The sequence below is a fragment of the Hibiscus syriacus genome, unplaced genomic scaffold, assembly GCF_006381635.1.
Source record: "Hibiscus syriacus cultivar Baekdansim isolate YM2019G1 unplaced genomic scaffold, ASM638163v2 tig00005406_pilon, whole genome shotgun sequence".
Classification (NCBI taxonomy): domain Eukaryota; kingdom Viridiplantae; phylum Streptophyta; class Magnoliopsida; order Malvales; family Malvaceae; genus Hibiscus; species Hibiscus syriacus.
Window position 1 is genome coordinate 4,200,111 of NW_024062056.1, and position 19,574 is coordinate 4,219,684.

The 19,574-nt window shown below is 36.3% G+C and overlaps 1 protein-coding gene across 1 annotated transcript; it reads left to right on the forward strand.

Moving 5' to 3' along the window:
- Nucleotides 1–1,040: 1,040 nt before the first annotated feature.
- On the forward strand, nt 1,041–2,406 carry LOC120199260. Its single transcript, XM_039200404.1, has 2 exons — nt 1,041–1,591; nt 2,246–2,406. Exons 1-2 carry the CDS (start codon nt 1,061–1,063, stop codon nt 2,282–2,284), a joined length of 570 nt encoding a protein of 189 aa, XP_039056335.1. The 5' UTR covers nt 1,041–1,060; the 3' UTR covers nt 2,285–2,406.
- The last annotated feature ends 17,168 nt before the right edge of the window (nt 2,407–19,574 follow it).

Consider the following 19,574-nt stretch of genomic DNA (forward strand, 5'->3'; position numbering starts at 1 on the left):
GAAAGCCTTTGATTGATTGTGGTGATAGAAAGGTTGTGAAGTAACGTGTGTAAGTAACATTTTTTTTTCTTTCTATTTCTAAGACACCTTTGTATATTTTTGTTTTCCATTCCTACTAACCTTTTTTGTAGCCGACGCACATCGAGTAAAATCTACTTGATACGGTTTTGAGTAAAGTCATTTTAGGACTTGACATAAAGAGAATTGAGCGGTAAAAGGCAAGAGTGAACACCAAGGGTAAAAGCCATCCCGAGTTAAACACGAGTGTTGAGCGACATTCAAGTTTTCTTTGGAGTGAATTGGTGAGATTCTTTTTATGTTACTAACAGTTATTTTGATTATTTTTATTAATCTTTTTCTTTTCATTATGTCTCGAAAGTACACAAGATCAAATGATTATACAGTAGATGACGAACGAGATTTTTTATCAAATTCTCAATTTCAAGATTTCAGTCGAGAATTGAGGAGTTTGCTCAAAGAAAGTCTCAACCCAATCATAAAGACGATGGATCGTATAATCGAAAAACTTTCTTGTTCACAAACACCTCCGCCGAAGATCAGGGGCCAAATCAAGAGGAGAGACGACACTCGACCCGTTCCTACATCCAATTGGAACGAAAGATCTTACGAAGAGGATTCCAATTTCCGAAGCAATGTAAAAAGTTCAACGAGAAGAGAGCCAAGAAATTTTGCATGTTTTAATCCAGAAAGTCTAGCTCGTCTTCAAGAGTGTGTTGACAATTTCGTCAAAGAAACACAATTGCAAGAACAACTACAAAAAGAAAGTGTTTGCAAAAATAAAGAAGTGAAAGTTGAAAACGACATTGAGAGCAATGAAAATAAGAAAATCGATGTGAGAAATGTTGGAGTCGAAAATGAGAATGAGAGTGAAAATGAAGAATTTGAAAAAGAAATTGTTTGTGCAAAGGAGAAAGAGTGTAAAATTTCAATTTGCACTAACAACCTTAACCATTCTTCTTCTATTTTTGGATCTTCATTGTTGCAGCAGGACAAGACGAGTACTTCCAGAAAGATGATAAACACATCGCCAACCCTATTGATGATCGAGCATCGTCCATGCTCTAGCAATGTTTCAAAGAAGGACTTAATGAAAATTTCTATTCCCAAGGAACTGGTACCCAATGATATCATCAAGTATCATCCAAGGTTTAATCTTTCTAACTCTTTTGTTATTGATTTACCTACTAACTTTTATTTACTATTTGGAGGGACGATACAAAAACGTGGAATTGATGTATTGAGTTGCGAGGATAAGTATCTTTGCAATCTTGATAAGAAATTGCCACTCTCCAATTTGCAAAAAAACGATTTGAAGGAAAAGCTATCCCACCATCCTCATGATGATTCAAGGAAATATGAAGTTACCAAATATGAAGTCAAGAGGTTGACCATTGGAGAAAGGTATGAGGATTCCATCCATCCTACATCAAGAAGGTCTTCAATGAGAAATCATTTCGATTTGAGGACAAATCGCCAAAAAGAAAGGGAGGATGATGTGAGCACGTTTAGGGCCGGTTTTCTCCATGACGAAAACCCCTCAAGGACGTTCTACCTTATTAACTCTAAGGGAGTAATTCCTTACTTTATTACTTATTTACTTATTTATGCATTACATTGCATATTAGTAATTAAGTTGTTTAGTATGTTAGAGTAGCTTTGCATATCATGTTTCACATTTTCGTTCAATCATCATTCATGTCAAGCATATTATTGTATCATATTAGTTTTGCATTTCATCTTAGTATTTAAGATGTTCACGTGTTATGTAACATGTTTCCATAAACAGCATACTTGTAGCTAATTTGCATTCAACTTAGTTCCTAGGTTATTCAACTAAGTTCACGTGTTGTTCACATATCATTGTGCAATTCATTTGCATTCATATTTAATTATTTGTTAGCTCATTAATATTTGTCATCTTAGCATTCATGCATATGTGTTTGTTCATGAGAAATAAAATTAATTATTCATGTTTTCACGTTTCAGCATATCACTTGTGTAACTTATTTTAACGTGTTATTCTGCATTTATGTTTCATTTGCCGTGCATTTGCAATCATCCTTGCATATTTTAGTAATCATACATATTAAACATTTAGCTCATTTATAAAATAAGTTCACGTGCTCTTTAATGCAAACAAAGGCTCACAAGACACAAGACACACATGGCAGCAAGTTTTATCACTTATAATATCACGTTAATATTAGTTTATTTGCACTTGTAGGGAACACAAAGCTCATGCTCCATACTGGGCGGTTTTTGAGGAGGTTATTTAACATATTTTCATGGTACAAAACGACAACAAGGCTATTAAAATATAGCACAAGTTGGAGCAGCGTATTGAAGCTCTTATCCAGCTCACTCTACGGCAATTAAGGATATGTGGGAGACTTTGTTTTAATGAAATTGTGAGAGTTTTCTCTAATCGAGTCCTTCGTGACTTTTATCGACTTATCAAGTAATTCGTTACTTGTGGCGTCATTCCTTTCACCTTGATACTTATGGTTCCTATCTTTATAGATAGCGGGTCAAAGTCCGATTTACCATCCCTTATCGAAGCAATATAAATTTGGGTCGTTGTTCTTTAACATCGGTTCTTCTTTGAGTCTTCTTTAAGATACCATCGTTTCATCATCCCATAATTCGTTATCCATAATATTACCAAATCCGAGTCTTCCGCTACCATCTCTTAAATCGACCATTTACCACTGTAAACTATCCGTTTCTTATGTTTATCTTATGCAGGTTGCTTCGCTTCCTTCCTAGATCCACAATCGATCGTTGAGGCCCGACGTGATCGCGTCATTAAACACTCCAACAGCCCAACAGCTCTTATGTTTATCTTATGCAGGTTGCTTCGCTTCCTTCCTAGATCCTCAACGATCGATTGTGGATCTAGGAAGGAAGCGAAGCAACCTGCATAAGATAAACATAAGAAACGGATAGTTTACAGTGGTAAATGGTCGATTTAAGAGATGGTAGCGGAAGACTCGGATTTGGTAATATTATGGATAACGAATTATGGGATGATGAAACGATGGTATCTTAAAGAAGACTCAAAGAAGAACCGATGTTAAAGAACAACGACCCAAATTTATATTGCTTCGATAAGGGATGGTAAATCGGACTTTGACCCGCTATCTATAAAGATAGGAACCATAAGTATCAAGGTGAAAGGAATGAAGCCACAAGTAACGAATTACTTGATAAGTCGATAAAAGTCACGAAGGACTCGATTAGAGAAAACTCTCACAATTTCATTAAAACAAAGTCTCCCACATATCCTTAATTGCCGTAGAGTGAGCTGGATAAGAGCTTCAATACGCTGCTCCAACTTGTGCTATATTTTAATAGCCTTGTTGTCGTTTTGTACCATGAAAATATGTTAAATAACCTCCTCAAAAACCGCCCAGTATGGAGCATGAGCTTTGTGTTCCCTACAAGTGCAAATAAACTAATATTAACGTGATATTATAAGTGATAAAACTTGCTGCCATGTGTGTCTTGTGTCTTGTGAGCCTTTGTTTGCATTAAAGAGCACGTGAACTTATTTTATAAATGAGCTAAATGTTTAATATGTATGATTACTAAAATATGCAAGGATGATTGCAAATGCACGGCAAATGAAACATAAATGCATAATAACACGTTAAAATAAGTTACACAAGTGATATGCTGAAACGTGAAAACATGAATAATTAATTTTATTTCTCATGAACAAACACATATGCATGAATGCTAAGATGACAAATATTAATGAGCTAACAAATAATTAAATATGAATGCAAATGAATTGCACAATGATATGTGAACAACACGTGAACTTAGTTGAATAACCTAGGAACTAAGTTGAATGCAAATTAGCTACAAGTATGCTGTTTATGGAAACATGTTACATAACACGTGAACATCTTAAATACTAAGATGAAATGCAAAACTAATATGATACAATAATATGCTTGACATGAATGATGATTGAACGAAAATGTGAAACATGATATGCAAAGCTACTCTAACATACTAAACAACTTAATTACTAATATGCAATGTAATGCATAAATAAGTAAATAAGTAATAAAGTAAGGAATTACTCCCTTAGAGTTAATAAGGTAGAACGTCCTTGAGGGGTTTTCGTCATGGAGAAAACCGGCCCTAAACGTGCTCACATCATTCCCCTTTAGGTATTTCTTTGGAATATGATTTACCAACAGGTTCCTTTTGGGAGTGATATTCTTTTAAGGATAACCTTTTTGGAAGTGAACTTTCACGTGTTTGGTCATAAAAAGTGAGGAGAGAATAGGTTTCAAATGAAGGGTTACTTACCTTTTGACGATTAAGACCCTTGGTAAAGAGTTGTGACGTTAAATCCCAACCATCACTATTTTTTGTAGGAGACCCTTCATTTTCCAGCAATGAACCATCATGTTGCTTCATGAAGAAGTTGGATTTCATGTTTTATCCTTCTTCATTCTTCATTGGTGGTTTATCTTTGCACCATGCTTGTACACTCTTTTGCATATGCAATTGGTCTTGTTGTACTTCTTTAGGCGTCAAAGGCACCAAGGTTACCTTGCGTCCATTATGCTTAAAATTGTATTGATTGTGATAACATTCATGAATGGCCCTTTTGTCATACTGCCATGGTCTACCAAGTAAGATGTGGCTAGCACGAATAGGGACAATGTCACAAAGCACCTCGTCCTTGTACCTACCAACTGAAAAATGAATTAGATCATGTTTGGTAACATTTAACTCACCTACTTCATTGAGCCATTGGAGTTTATATGGAGTGGCATGCTTTGATGTTTCCAAACCAAGTTTTTCAACCATAAGAGTGATGGCTACATTTTTTCAACTCCCTCCATCGATAATCATTGTGCAAACCTTGTCCTTGACATGGCATCTAGTATGGAAAATATTGTTTCTTTGAAGATCCTCTTTAGATGTTTGTGATTGTAGGTACCTTTTCAAAAGAATCATCTCGCCATGGTCTGCATTCTCTTCAGATTCTTCATCTTCTATTGTTTCAGGTTCCTCGTCATAAATAGGCTCGTCAGAATCTGAGACAATATCTCCATTGTCAAGTACTATCATGGCATTTCGATTGAGACATTTACTAGCAACATGTCCTTTCCCAAAACACTTGAAACATTTGTTATCTCTTAACATCTCGAAAGTACTAGTTTTCTTCTCTTTACCCTTGCTAGATTCACCCACTTGTATAGTCTTGGTAACTTCTATAGGATCCTTTACTTGGGCTGGAATTGGCTTCCGGAAGATAATAGGCCTTTGCTTCCATTTGGTGGCCGAATTTGCACTGCTCCGAATGTAGGTTTTTCTTATAAGTTGTTGTTCAATCTTCATGGCCACATGTACCATCTCTTCAATTTCTACATAATGTTGAAGTTCAACAAGGTTAGCAATATCAGGATTTAGGCCAGATAAAAACCTTATTGTTGTAATACGAATCGGCTCGATGTATGTTGTGAGGCCACTTGATGTATGGTGTTTCTTCCTTACCAATTGATTGTGGATCTAGGAAGGAAGCAAAACAACATGTATATGATAATGATAACAAATGGATAGTTTTATGGTGGTAAACGTGATGGTAAATGGTCAGTTTAAGAGATGGTAGCGGAAGACGTTTGGTAGTGGTTATGAAATGGATAACGAAATAATGGAATGGTGAATATGATATTATCTTAGAATAACCAAGGAAGAACCAGTGCTATAAAGAGCAAAGACCCAGCCTTACAAATCGTTCTAAGGGATGATAATTCAAACTTTGACCCACTATCTATAAAGAGATAGGAACCACAATTATCAAGGTGAAAAGGAATGATGCCACAACTAACAAGTTACTTGATAAGTCGATAAAAGTCACAAATGACACAATAAGAGAAAACTCTCAAATATAATTCAAAATAAAAGTTAAGTTTACAATGCAATATGAAGGTCCATTTTATAGGACTTGAACATGCATGGTCGTAGGTTACACTATGCATGGCCGAAGGTTCCATTATAATTGGTCGAATAGTGCTTTGTTGATGTGGCATTATTTGGCATATAATTCAAACATATTTTAAGAACAATTATCATGCTCATATTCGGTCAAATGGATGAGAGAAGTGCCTTGGCCGAATTCCTTCAAGAGATGTCTAGTGGAGACAAAGCTAAGTGGAATTGTAGGAAGTTGTCTCTTTGGTTAAATTAGCATGTGTATCCTTCAATTGAGAACTAGTGGAGACAAGCATCTTTGTAAGAACATGGGCTGTTTGTAGTACAATGTAGGATCAGTAGCAAGTGGCGTGCATTTCCTTCATTTTAATGCTTGATCAAAGTGGGAAGATAATTATATTAATAAAACTGGTGGTGACCTAGTTGGTGGTGTAACTCCAACCGATTCCACTCCCCTCAAGCTGCCATAAATTGTTGAATTGTTTGGTGAGTTTGTTCCTGTCCCTTAATGATCAACAAGCTGCCAAAACGTGTGCCATTCTCTAATACCCTTGTTGCCGTGTTTTTTGAGTGAGATTTTTCTTCTAGTGTTCCTCTAAACCATCCAGCATGGGACATATTCTTATGTCCCTATATGTGCAAATTAAACAAGTAATTTAATGATATTGAACCCTTATATTCTGATTACTTGCTGCCGTGTATGTCCTTGTGTTGGTGAGCTCTGACTTGCATGTTTATTATTTTCAAACAACATTAACTACACGTGAAAATGCTAAAGGCAAAGATGAATGTAATGAACTACACAAATGATATGTTGTAATGTGAATGCAAATCATGAACAACACATGAAAATTATAAGTATTAAAATGAATGCATGGAGTCACACGAGAATGCATGTATGCTTATTATTAAAATATGCTTAGATGAATGCAAAAGCAAATATATATAATTATGCTTACAAATAGCAAGATGCACGAAGTGCTCATGCTAAGTTATTAACTATTAAGACATTATATAACTTAACATCAGAGGGTGTCAAGTTATTAAATGAATCAAAAGTTTCAATACACTTAGTTAGGAGTACTTCCCTGAATTGTTTGGCCCTTGATCGAGTAATGGGACCTTGTGGCATAACTTCTGGATCTGAAGTGGGCATGATCACATCATTCCCCCTTCTTTAAAGTGATTTGTCCCCAAATCATCTCCATCCTCAAAGGGTGATGTAAGGCGATTCTACACGCTTTGATGGAAGGAATCACCCCACAAGTATAGGAACTATACTTGTTTAATCGATAAAGTTCACAAAGAACTTTGAAGAGAAATAACTCATAAGAGTATGTTTTATATAAGAGATGAGATGATTACAAATGAAATCCACTAGCCTATTTATAGTTTTTCAAATGGTTTAGGCCGAATAGACACATGATGGTTCGGCCAAGGTTGAAACCCCTTTGAAAATACATAATTTTTGATGAAAATACATGATTTTAATGAAGATACATGCTCTTGACCGAATGGTTATGTGTTGGTTCGGCCCTAAGGATGATTTGAATACATTTGGAAGTTATTTGGGCACCAAAATGGAGAGGAATGAGTCTTTGGCCGAATAGGAAGCATCCCTTGGTGTTTTGGCGCCTATTTGATGTCACGTGGAGTGCACATGCTTGAATGATGCACATGGAAGCCTACTTGAACGCACATGGGTCTTCTTGCAAGGCTTTGGTGAGGTTGTAACCATAGGATGATGTCTTGAAGTCCATGGGCAACCTAGAGATGAGCTAGCTTCAAGGTAAGCTAGGTGAGCGTCTTGGTAGCTAACTAGGTGAGTTATAGCTTGATGAACTCAAGCTAGTTAGCTTTGGTCTTCTCAGCTCTTCGACTACTCTCCCAGCTACTTCCAGCTACCTTTAGTGATGTAAGGCGAATCTACACGCTTTGATGGAAGAGAGTAGATAGCCTTATTGTGTCCCGATCTAGGATTGACAAGTACTGATGTCCTTGAATTTATAAGTTTGGGCTGTAAAATAAGATAAGAAAAGAATGATTAATAATGGAATTAATAAAGGGAATATTAATATAATTAATGAAAATAAATACTAAGAATGAAATGAAATAAAGAAAGGATAGAGTTGGTTGCAGAATTGATGGAAGAGATGGATGATGTTGATGATGAAAGGCAATGGTGGTGATGTTGTATCTCAAACATGCCAAAGAGGAAACTATGCTATGAAGCACAATCCCGGTCTTCACAAACTTGCTTGAGGGGTGGTGATAGTGTCTTCAACCCACTAGATATCAATCTAGGAATTTTGGAATCAAGATGGAAGGAATGACGCCACAAGTATAGAAACTATACTAGTTTAACCGATAAAGTTCACAAAGAAATTTGAAGAGAAATAACTCACAAGAGTATGTTTTATATAAGAGATGAGATAGGTACAAATGAAGGCAAGCCACTCTATTTATAGGAAATGAGAAGGCTTGGCCGAATGGTTACAAGTTGATTCGGCTAGATACATGTCTCTAGGAAAATACATAATGCTTGAGATGAATGAATAAGTCCTTTGGGCTTGTGATGGTTCAGCTAATCCTTCATGAAAAGCCTTAATGATTCGGCTAAGGATGGGAAGACATCTCCCTTGGCCGAATGGGCATGCTTGTTCATCTTGGTGCCATTTTCTTCCCTTGGCCGAATGGTGGTGTGTGTCTTCATGTTTGGCGCCAAAGTCTCTCATGTGCATGGCATGTGATGTGGCCGAATAGGCATGGATCCTTCAGCTTATATCTCTTGGTGATTTAAGCTTCTAATAGGTGTGATCTCCTCATCCACATGTTCCTTATTGAAATTGCATCTTTATGGGCAGCATCATTCATGAAAGGTCACAATGTTTGAAAAGGTAACCCTTCATGTTTGAGCTACTTTGGGTGTAAATGAGCTGGTGGTGAGTTGGCCTTAGATGACTTGTAACATGGTGATTGTTTGGGCAGCTCCTTGTGAAAAGGTACCTCTTGAGGTGGCAACTATTCGCGAAAAGGTACAAATTCACAAATTTTGACTTAGGACATATTTGAAGCGTCCTAAGTGGTGATGATGATGGTGTAATTCCCCAGCTGAAATGAGGTCATCTTGTAGCTCAAATCTTTAGCTCAATCCAGCTATGAGCTCACGGCCTCCGGATAACTTTTCACCAATTGTTCCTTGGACTCTCCTAATCAATCCCATGTAAGTTTCCTTGCTGTTACATGCTCCATTTAGCTCCAATGCAGCTCCAAGTGTTGGTTGAATGTGCCTACATGCATAACATAAGAAAATAAACTAAGTATATAAACTTATATAATGAATATATTATAAGAATGTGACTATAGTATATTATGATAATTTATATCTCACATATTCATGGTTAAGTTATCATCATAATAGCTATAGATATAGTATATGTAAATGAAAATAACAATATTAAAATACTTGAAATAAATATATATATGTGTAAAGTTAGAAAGTTTCTTCCATTGTAAGGGTGGAATAGCCATGATAAACATGATGCTGAATTGGATCCCATCATCCTCCCCTTATTTTAATCGATTTATCCTCAAATCGAAAGATCTTCTTTTCTTTGAGTCATTCCATTCGATAAGTACCTTTATAAAAAAATTCATATCTTTTGAAAGAATGCCTTGTAAGTTCTTGATCTGAAAAGAAAGAAAACTTTCATTAGTATGTTTGTGATCATACAAAATTAAGGTTAAGAAATACTTCCTGAAAGATGTAGGTTCAAAGTTCATGTCTATTGAAGACATTTGATTTTCATTAGGCATATCTCTTGATTCTTGAAGGATCACGTCCCTTGGTTGAAAAATCGCTTCCCTTTGATTTTCATTAGGAATAACTCTTGATTCTTGAAGGATCACGTTCTTTGGATGAAGAATTACCACTCTTTGCTTTTCAAAAATCGCACCTTTTGGCTCTTGAAAGGTCACGTCCTTTAGTTTCCCAAATTGATGGATTGTGTCACTTGGATCATCCTGCAAATCAAAGGAAATTCCTGTATTGTCAAAGTTAGAAGAATCTTCATTGATCTTGCGCCTCATCAGTAAACATCTTTGTAACAAGCACTTAGATGTATAAGCACTTGTTTTTGGTATGTTTTCTTCTTGGCTTAACTTCGATTTTCCTTTCCTCATGGCCTCAACACTTTGTTTCATTTTGATTTGATCAGCTTGGACTTGTTTAGGCGTCAAGGGTGTTAGGATGATCTTCTTCCCTCCATGGTTGAATGAATACTGATTGGTAAAACAATCATGAATGGTCCTCCTATCATATTGCCATGGTCTTCCAAGGAGTAAATGGCTAGCATGCATAGGAACAACATCGCACATAACCTCGTCCTTGTACTTACCAATTAAAAAAGGAACCATCACTTGTTTGTTGACATTAAGTTCACCTCGTTCATTGAGCCATTGTAGTTTGTAGGGATTTGGATGTGTCAACGTTTGCAACCCCAATTTCTCCACCATGATGGTACTGGCAACATTAGTACAACTCCCACCGTCTATAATCATGAAGCACACCTTTTCATTCACATGGCATCGTGTATGAAAGATGTTTTCCCATTGTGCGTCATCTTCTACTACTTGAGGATTCAGACTTCTTTTAACTACTAAGGCTTCACCTTCCACCGGAGCACTAATTTCTGTTTCTTCCTCAACTTCTGTTGGTGGTGGTGGCGCTTCTTCTTCTTCATGGTCAGATTCGATCTCTCCATTTCCAAGTAGTAACATGGTGTTTCTGTTGGGACATTGTGTGGATATATGTCCCCTCCCAAGACATTTAAAATAACGGATGTCTCTTGATTGTTTAGGGATCTCTTTTCCTCGATTCTCCTTACCAATTTGGGAAGCATTTGATGATTCAGCCTTCTCTTTGGTAGGAATAGGGGTAGACCTCCTCAAATTGTTATTTGGACTCCATCTTAAAGATGTAGGCACTGAAGTACGAGAGATAGGTCTTCTCCGTAGTTGCCTTTCTATTTTCATAGCCATTTGCACCATTTCATCAAGTTCTATGTAATGGTACAACTCTCGTGTGTTGGCAATCTTGGGATTAAGTCCAGCAAGAAATCGAGCCATGGTTGCTTCACGATCCTCCTCAATATTAACTCGAATCATTGCCACTTCCATTTCCTTATAATAATCCTCTACACTCTGTTGGCCTTGCTTCAGGTTCTACAATTTCTGAAACATATCCCGGTGATAATGAGTAGGAATAAAACGTTTACGCATGATACCTTTCTTTTCGAGCCATGTTAAGATTGGTCTCTCTCCATTCCTCTTCCGGGTAATAATAAGTTGATCCCTCAATATCAAAGCATAATCAACAAACTCCATAGCTGCCAATCTTACTTTCTTGAGTTCGGAATAGTTATGGCAACTAAACACATGTTCCACCTTGCTTTCCCATTCAAGATAGGCTTCTGGATCAGTCTTCCCTTGAAATTGAGGAATTTTGATTTTGATGTTGCTCATATTATCATCAACATTGGCACGCCTAGCTCCTTGTATCAATGCTGGCTCTTCATCATCATAAGGATTTGGAACATCATCTTCTGGAAGAGGTTGTTGCCTCTGAGGAGTATCATTGTTTTTGGTTTGTGGTTGATCTTGTCTGTGGTCTAGTTTCTCATGGAGAGCATCAAATTCTGTTCAAAACATTCTCATCATTTCTCCAATCATTGATTGCATTTGAAAATTGGGTTGACCTGCATTTCCTTTAGGACTTTGAGACATGGTTAGTAAATAAAACAAAAATAAACTTTACAAGCACACTCACAAAGTCTCACAATTTCACTCCAAAGAAAAGATAAGATCACTCCACTCAACACTTATGTTTACTCTCGGGAATATATATATTTGGCTTTTAACAATTCCCCTTCTGATCTCACTCTCTCAATAGCCTTTTTCCACTCAATTTCTCTTGCTAAGTCCTTTTAAGAACTTACTCAAGATTAAAGCAAGTTAACTCTTTCCTTGTGTGCGTCGGCTGCAAATAGGTTAGGGTTGAAAAGAAAAAGAAAAAAATGGAAAGGTAAAAGAAAGGATTTAAAGGTATTAAAAGATAGAAATGGTTGAAGACAAGGACAATGAAGGTACAGAAAAGAAAGAGGTGACTTACAATCCAAGAAATAACACTTACTGTAACATTTCTCAAGAAACAATAGGTTATCTTCTCTTAGTGTAGATGACCTCTTTGATGTACTTTGAAATGGTTTAGCACACTTTCCTTGGCTTTGCTTCTTTTTGAATTTCTCCTTTCTCTTTTCTTCTATTCTGATTTTTTTTTCTTTTTTTCTTTTCTTTCTTTTTGCACTCCAATTTTGATGTAGGAGTCTTTTTCTTTTGCACGCCAATGACACTTTTGTTGTCAATCCAACTATGCTCTGATTACCGCTTGATGTAAGGCGAATCTACACACTTTGATGGAAGAGAGTAGATAGCCTTATTGTGTCCCGATCTAGGATTGACAAGTACTGATGTCCTTGAATTTATAAGTTTGGGCTGTAAAATAAGATAAGAAAAGAATGATTAATAATGGAATTAATAAAGGGAATAATAATATAAGTAATGAAAATAAATAATAAGAATGAAATGAAATAAAGAAAGGATATAGTTGGCTGCGGAATTGATAGAAGAGATGGATGATGTTAATGATGAAAGGCAATGGTGGTGATGTTGTATCTCAAACACGCCAAAGAGGAAACTATGCTATGAAGCACAATTCCGGTCTTCACAAACTTGCTTGAGGGGTGGTGATAATGTCTTCAACCCACTAGATATCAATCTAGGAATTTTGGAATCAAGATGGAAGGAATGACGCCACAAGTATAGAAACTATACTAGTTTAATCGATAAAGTTCACAAAGAACTTTGAAGAGAAATAACTCACAAGAGTATATTTTATATAAGAGATGAGATAGGTACAAATGAATGCAAGCCACTCTATTTATAGGAAATGAGAGGGCTTGGCCGAATGGTTACAAGTTGTTTCGGCTAGATACATGTCTCTAGGAAAATATATTATGCTTAAGATGAATGAATAAGTCCTTTGAGCTTGTGATGGTTCGGCTAATCCTTCATGAAAAGCCTTAATGATTCGGCTAAGGATGGGAAGACATCTCCCTTGGCCGAATGGGCATGCTTGTTCATCTTGGCGCCATTTTCTTCCCTTGGCAAAATGGTGGCGTGTCTCTTAATGTTTGGCGCCAAAGTCTCTCATGTGCATGGCATGTGATGTGGCCGAATAGGCATGGATCCTTCAGCTTATATCTCTTGGTGATTTAAGCTTCCAATAGGTGTGATCTCTTCATCCACGTGTTCCTTATTGAAAATGCATCTTCATGGGCAGCATCATTCATGAAAGTTCACAATGTTTGGAAAGGTAACCCTTCATGTTTGAGCTACTTTGGGTGTGAATGAGCTGGTGGTGAGCTGGCCTTAGATGACTTGTAACATGGTGATCGTTTGGGCAGCTCCTTGTGAAAAGATACCTCTTGAGGAGGCAACTATTCGCGAAAAGGTACGAATTCACAAATTTTAACTTTGGACATATTTGAAGCGTCCTAAGTGGTGATGATGATGGTGCAATTCCCCAGCTGAAATGAGGTCATCTTGTAGCTCAAATCTTCAGCTCAATCCAGCTATGAGCTCACGGCCTCCAGATAACTTTTCACTAATTGTTCCTTAGGCTCTCCTAATCGATCCCATGTAAGTTTCCTTGCTGTTACATGCTCCATTTAGCTCCAATGTAGCTCCCAAGTGTTGGCTGAATGTGCCTACATGCATAACATAAGAAAATAAACTAAGTATATAAACTTATATAATGAATATATTATAAGAATGTGACTATAGTATATTATGATAACTTATATCTCACATATTAATGGTTAAGTTATCATCATAATAGCTATAGATATAGTATATGTAATTGAAAATAACTATATTAAAATACCTGAAATAAATATATATATGTGTAAAGTTAGAAAGTTTATTCCCTTGTAAGGGTGGAATAGCCATGATAAACTTGATGTTGAATTGGATCACATCATTTAGTCCACATTTCAACAATTTGGTCCAAAGCTCTCCTCCAACTAAGTTCAGCTACATATTAGCTCCTCCAGCTAAGTTGAAGCTCCTTAAGTAATGAAATGAGCTACCATAATGTTCAAGAGCTAGTGTGAGCTGCTATGCTTATCCTTTTAGCTAATCAAGCTACCATAGTATGCCTTGCTTTGTGTTTCACCTATAGGAATTAACAAACAAACCAAGTAAGCAATGTGTGAGCTCATTTAAAGTAAAATGCATGCTGTCGTGAGGTGTTTGAGTGATATAAGCTATGAATGATCATCTAGAAGCTAAGATAACATGTATATAATCTAGATAAAAGGCATAGGACGTTCATGAGCTTTAAGAAAACATATATGAGCTAGAAAATAGATGCATGCATGCAAATGAGCTAAAGAATCATGGATTTAAAGCTAGTGAGCTAATGTAAACATAACATGAGCTAAAATAACATGACATGAGTTAATGAATGAATGAATACATGCTGCCATGATATGTAAATGATATACAAATATAATAAATGAATCTAAAACATACGTAAGACATAATATAAAGCTAAGTAAAGATGTGAAAACATATGTTATGCGTGAAAATCATATAATATGGAAGTGAATGATAACATATGATTATTCAAGCATAGTTTAAAATGCAAATGTATGCTCATAATAATATATATAGAATATAAATGAGTAAATATAATATAAAGTAAGGAAAAACTCCCTTAGATTGATTTTGATGGATCTTCAATGATGTGAGTATGTCATGCAAAAAGTTGGTACTAGACAGGATCACATCATCCTCCCCTTCTTTTGGGCGATTTGTCCTCAAATCAAAAGGTGACTTCTCCAAATTGTACGCCCATTCATAGGTTATTTTTATAAAATGATTCTTATCAAAAATCAAATCCCTTGAATAAGTTCCTTGAGTGTCCATGACCTAAAAAGAGAAAGGAATCTCATAAGTAAGAGAATGATTAATGATAAATAAGTGAAAGAAGTAATCCCTATCTATGTTTGCTGGATGGTCAAGAGTCATGTCTTTTGAAGACATATTGTCTTTAATGATCATATCTCTTAGTACCCCAAAATACATATTGTTTGGTTCTTCAAAATTCATGTCCATTGAATGAAAAGTTATAGCTTTTGGCACTTGAAAATATAATTCTTTTAAGCTTCCATGGATCATGCCTCTTGGTTCCTCCATATGACAAGTTGTGTCCTTTGAATCATCATTCGTGTTTGATGCATCAACGTTGGGTAGGATAATCCCATGTATATGAATTGATTTCCTGCAAATTAAATCAAAGTTAGAATATGAGAAATTATAAACAAAATAAATGGAAATATCAAACCAAGGTGGATATTTAATGGGTGTTGGTTTCTTAATGATGGAAAACTCCATTTGTTGTTGAATTCCCTTCAATATGTGCAATGTACTTGGAGTGTCAACGAACACAACTCTTGGCACTTCAAGTGATGCTTCTTTTGGAACTTCAAGCGGCATAACTGTTGGAATGTCAAAGGACATGTCTTGTGGAACACCAAAGGTCACACCTATTGATTCTTCAAAAGACATGTTTCTTGAATCATCAACTCGAAGTGATATGTCTCTTGGATTATCTTGCAAAAAAATAGGAAGAATAGATGAAAGAGTAAGGTTAGTTAAAATATGTTCTTCATTCTCCTCTTTATCTCCAAATTCATCACTTTTAACTCTCTCATTTTCAACGTTTTTTAATGATTCCATTCTTTTCTTCAAATGGTGCTGGTCTTCATTCACTTGACTAGGAGATAGTGGAGTCAAGATGATTTTCCTTTCATTGTGAAAGAAAGAGTATCGGTTTGTGAAACCATCATGAACAGCACACTTGTCAAATTGCCATGGCCTCCCCAAGAGTAAATGACTCGTATTCATATGTACCACGTCACATAGAATCTCTTCTTTGTAACTTCCAAGTGAGAATGGAACAAGTACTTGTTCAGTGAACTTCATCTCTTCCTCGTTGTTCAACCATTCCAATTCATATGGGCTGGAATGTTTAATCGTTGTAAGCCCCAATTTGTTCACCATGTATGTTCTTGCAATGTTTGTACAACTTCCTCCGTCAATAGCTACAAGACACACTTTACCATTTACATGGCAACGAGTGTGAAATGTGTTTGTTCTTTGCTGTTCGTTCTCCATTGTTTGGAAAGATGAAACATCATAAGACATTGTTAGTATAAAGAAGAAAAAAAATTAAAACCTTACGAGCACGCTCTCAAAGCCTCACAATCTTCACTCCAAAGAAAATTAAGAGATCACTCCACTCAACACTTGTGTTTACTTTCGGGAATATAATTTGGCTTTTAACAATTCCCCTTCTGATCTCACTCTCTCAATTAGCCTTTTTCCACTCAATTTCTCTTGTTAAGTCCTTTGAGGAACTTTGATGTAAGGCGAATCTACACACTTTGATGGAAGAGAGTAGATAGCCTTATTATGTCCCGATCTAGGATTGACAAGTACTGATGTCCTTGAATTTATAAGTTTGGGCTGCAAAATAAGATAAGAAAATAATGATTAAAAATGGAATTTAATAAAGGGGATAATAATATAAGTAATGAAAATAAATAATAAGAATGAAATGAAATAAAGAGAGGATAGAGATGGCTACGGAATTGATGGAAGAGATGGATGATGGTGATGATGAAATGGTAATGGTGGTGATGTTGTATCTCAAACATGCCAAAGAGGAAACTATGCTATGAATCACAATCCCGGTCTTCACAAACTTGCTTGAGGGGTGGTGATAGTGTCTTCAACCAACTATATATCAATCTAGGAATTTTTGGAATCAAAATGGAAGGAATGATGCCACAAGTATAAGAACTATACTTGTTTAATCGATAAAGTTCATAAAGAACTTTGAAGAGAAATAAATCACAAGAGTATATTTTTATATAAGAGATGAGATGATCTACAAATGAAATGCCAAAGGCTATTTATAGTTTTCAAAGGGTTTAGGCCGAATAGATACATGATGGTTCGGCCATGGGTGAAACCCCTTTGAAAATACATGATTTTTAAATGAAAATACATGATTGTAATGAAGATACATGCTCTTGGCTAATGGTAAGGTGTTGGTTCGGCCTATGGATGTTTTAAATGCTTTTGGAAGTCATTTGGGCGCCAAAATGGAGAGGAAGGTGTCTTTGGCCGAATAGGAAGCATCCCTTGGTGTTTTGGCGCCTATTTGATGTCACATGGAGTGCACATGCTTGAATGATGCACATGGCAGCCTACATGAATGCACATGGGTCTTCTTGCAATGCTTTGGTGAGGTTGCAACCATAGGAGGATGTCTTGAAGTCCATGGGCAGGCTAGAGATGAACTAGCTTCAAGGTAAGCTAGGTGAGTGTCTTGGTAGCTAACTAGGTGAGTTATAGTTTGATGAACTCAAGCTAGTTAGCTTTAGTCTTCTCAGCTCCTCAGCTACTCTCCCAGCTACTTCCAGCTACCTTTAGTCTACTTTTTAGTAATTTGGTCCAAAGCTCTCCTCCAGCTAAGTTCAGCTACATGCTAGCTCCTCCAGCTATGTTGAAGCTCCTTAAGTGATGAAATGAGCTGCCATAATGTTCAAGAGCTAGTGTGAGCTGCTATGCTTATCCTTTTAGCTAACCAAGCTACCATAATATGCCTTACTTTGTGTTTCACCTATAGGAATTAACAAACAAACCAAGTAAGCAATGTGTGAGCTCATTTAAGGTAAAATGCATGCTGTCGTGAGGTGTTTGAGTGATATAAGCTATTGATGTGATCCTGTCTAGCTCCAAATTTCTCCATGATTTGATCACACCATGGAGGTTATTCAAATCTGGTTCTAAGGGAGTTCTACCTTACTTTATCTTATATTTACTTATTTATGCACTATATATTATTAAAAGCATACAATTTCATATTAGACTATGCTTGAATTATCATAACATGTGCATTCATTCATTATGTCCTATGGTTTGCATCATTGATTGATATTCATGGATATAATCTATAGTTGTAATAATAATATTCATTCATTATCATATGATGCATGAGTTATTATTATAACCTATAGTTCATATCTTTATAATATGCATATTCTTATTACTTTATAATAATTCATATACTTATCTTATATTATGCTTTCTTTTGTAGGTGCATGTTTGGCCACATCATGGGAGCTGACTTAAAGCTAGAATTGGAGTCAATAAGCTAGGAAATCTTACATAGGATGACTCGGGAGATCATGAAGAACAAATGGTGAAAAGTTGCTAGCTGACCCCCGAGCTCATAGCACACTTGAGCTGGACTTTTGAGCTAGCTAGAGACTTCATTTCAGCTGGAGAGTTGCACCATCATCTTCACCACACAGAGCACTACAAATATGGTCTAGGTCAATTTTTGTGGATTCGTACCTTTCCGCGAAGAGTTGCCAATTCGAGAAGTGTCTTTTCACAAGGAGCTGTCCTATGACTTGTACATATGTCCTTCATCTATGGCCAGCTCAACTTCAGCTCAAACTCATGGGAAGTAGTTCAAATGATGAAAGGTTGTTTCACACAAATGTGACCTTTCATAATTAGTTGCTGCCCCATTGATACCATGTCACCTAGACACATGTTTGATGCCAAGTCGCGCCTAAGTTTTTGTTCATCTTCACGCCATGGAGGAGTCCACGTCTTGAGCATTCTACACCATCCATGTGAGCGCCACATGACCAGCCACCCATGTGCTTTGCATGTGAATGAAATAGGCGCCAAAATGAAGAGGCTTCTCTCTATTCGGCCTAAACATCATCATGCTTCAAGTTGGTGCCAAGATGAAGAGATATGGGAACCATTCGGCCAAAGACATCTCCCCTCATCCAAGCATCATTTATTTTCATTTTAAGACATGTACTTTACCGAAAAGGCATGTATTTATTCAGCCAAGCCTTTACAAATCTATAAATAGGCTTTGGCATTCATTTGTAAACTACACCCTTTGATAATATAAACTCTTTTTTGAGATTATTCTCTCTTCAAGTTCTTTTTAGAACTATATCGATTAAGCAAGCCTTTTCTAAAGCTTGTGGTGTCATTCCCTCATTGATACTTCTGGTTCCTAGTTCTTATAACTAGAGGGTCAAAGTCCTTTCTTACCATCCCTTGTAAGACTTATAAGAAACGGGTCTTTGCTCTTTATAGCATTGGTTCTTTCTTAGTTTTATAAGATACTATTTCCATCACCATAATCCATCTTCCATTATCACGCATATATCATTACCATAGTCCATCACCATATCACGCCTATATCATCACCAAATTCTCAAATTTCCAATTCTTCGTCTTTGAATTATCCTTCATCATCAACAAGGCATTCATCCATCATCACTTGAAGGATCATTCTATAACACTTCTGCAACCCTTCTTTGATAACTATTCTATCCATTTCAATTCTTTCTATTTCTATTTCCTTTCTT

What these genes read in the sequence shown, in the direction of transcription:
- LOC120199260 (XM_039200404.1), top strand. Translation starts at nt 1,061, where the DNA reads ATGATCGAGCATCGTCCATGCTCTAGCAATGTTTCAAAGAAGGACTTA. An exon ending in ACCTTATTAACTCTAAGGGA is followed by an intron (nt 1,592 to 2,245) that starts GTAATTCCTTAC and finishes TTGCACTTGTAG; the next exon opens with GGAACACAAAGCTCATGCTC.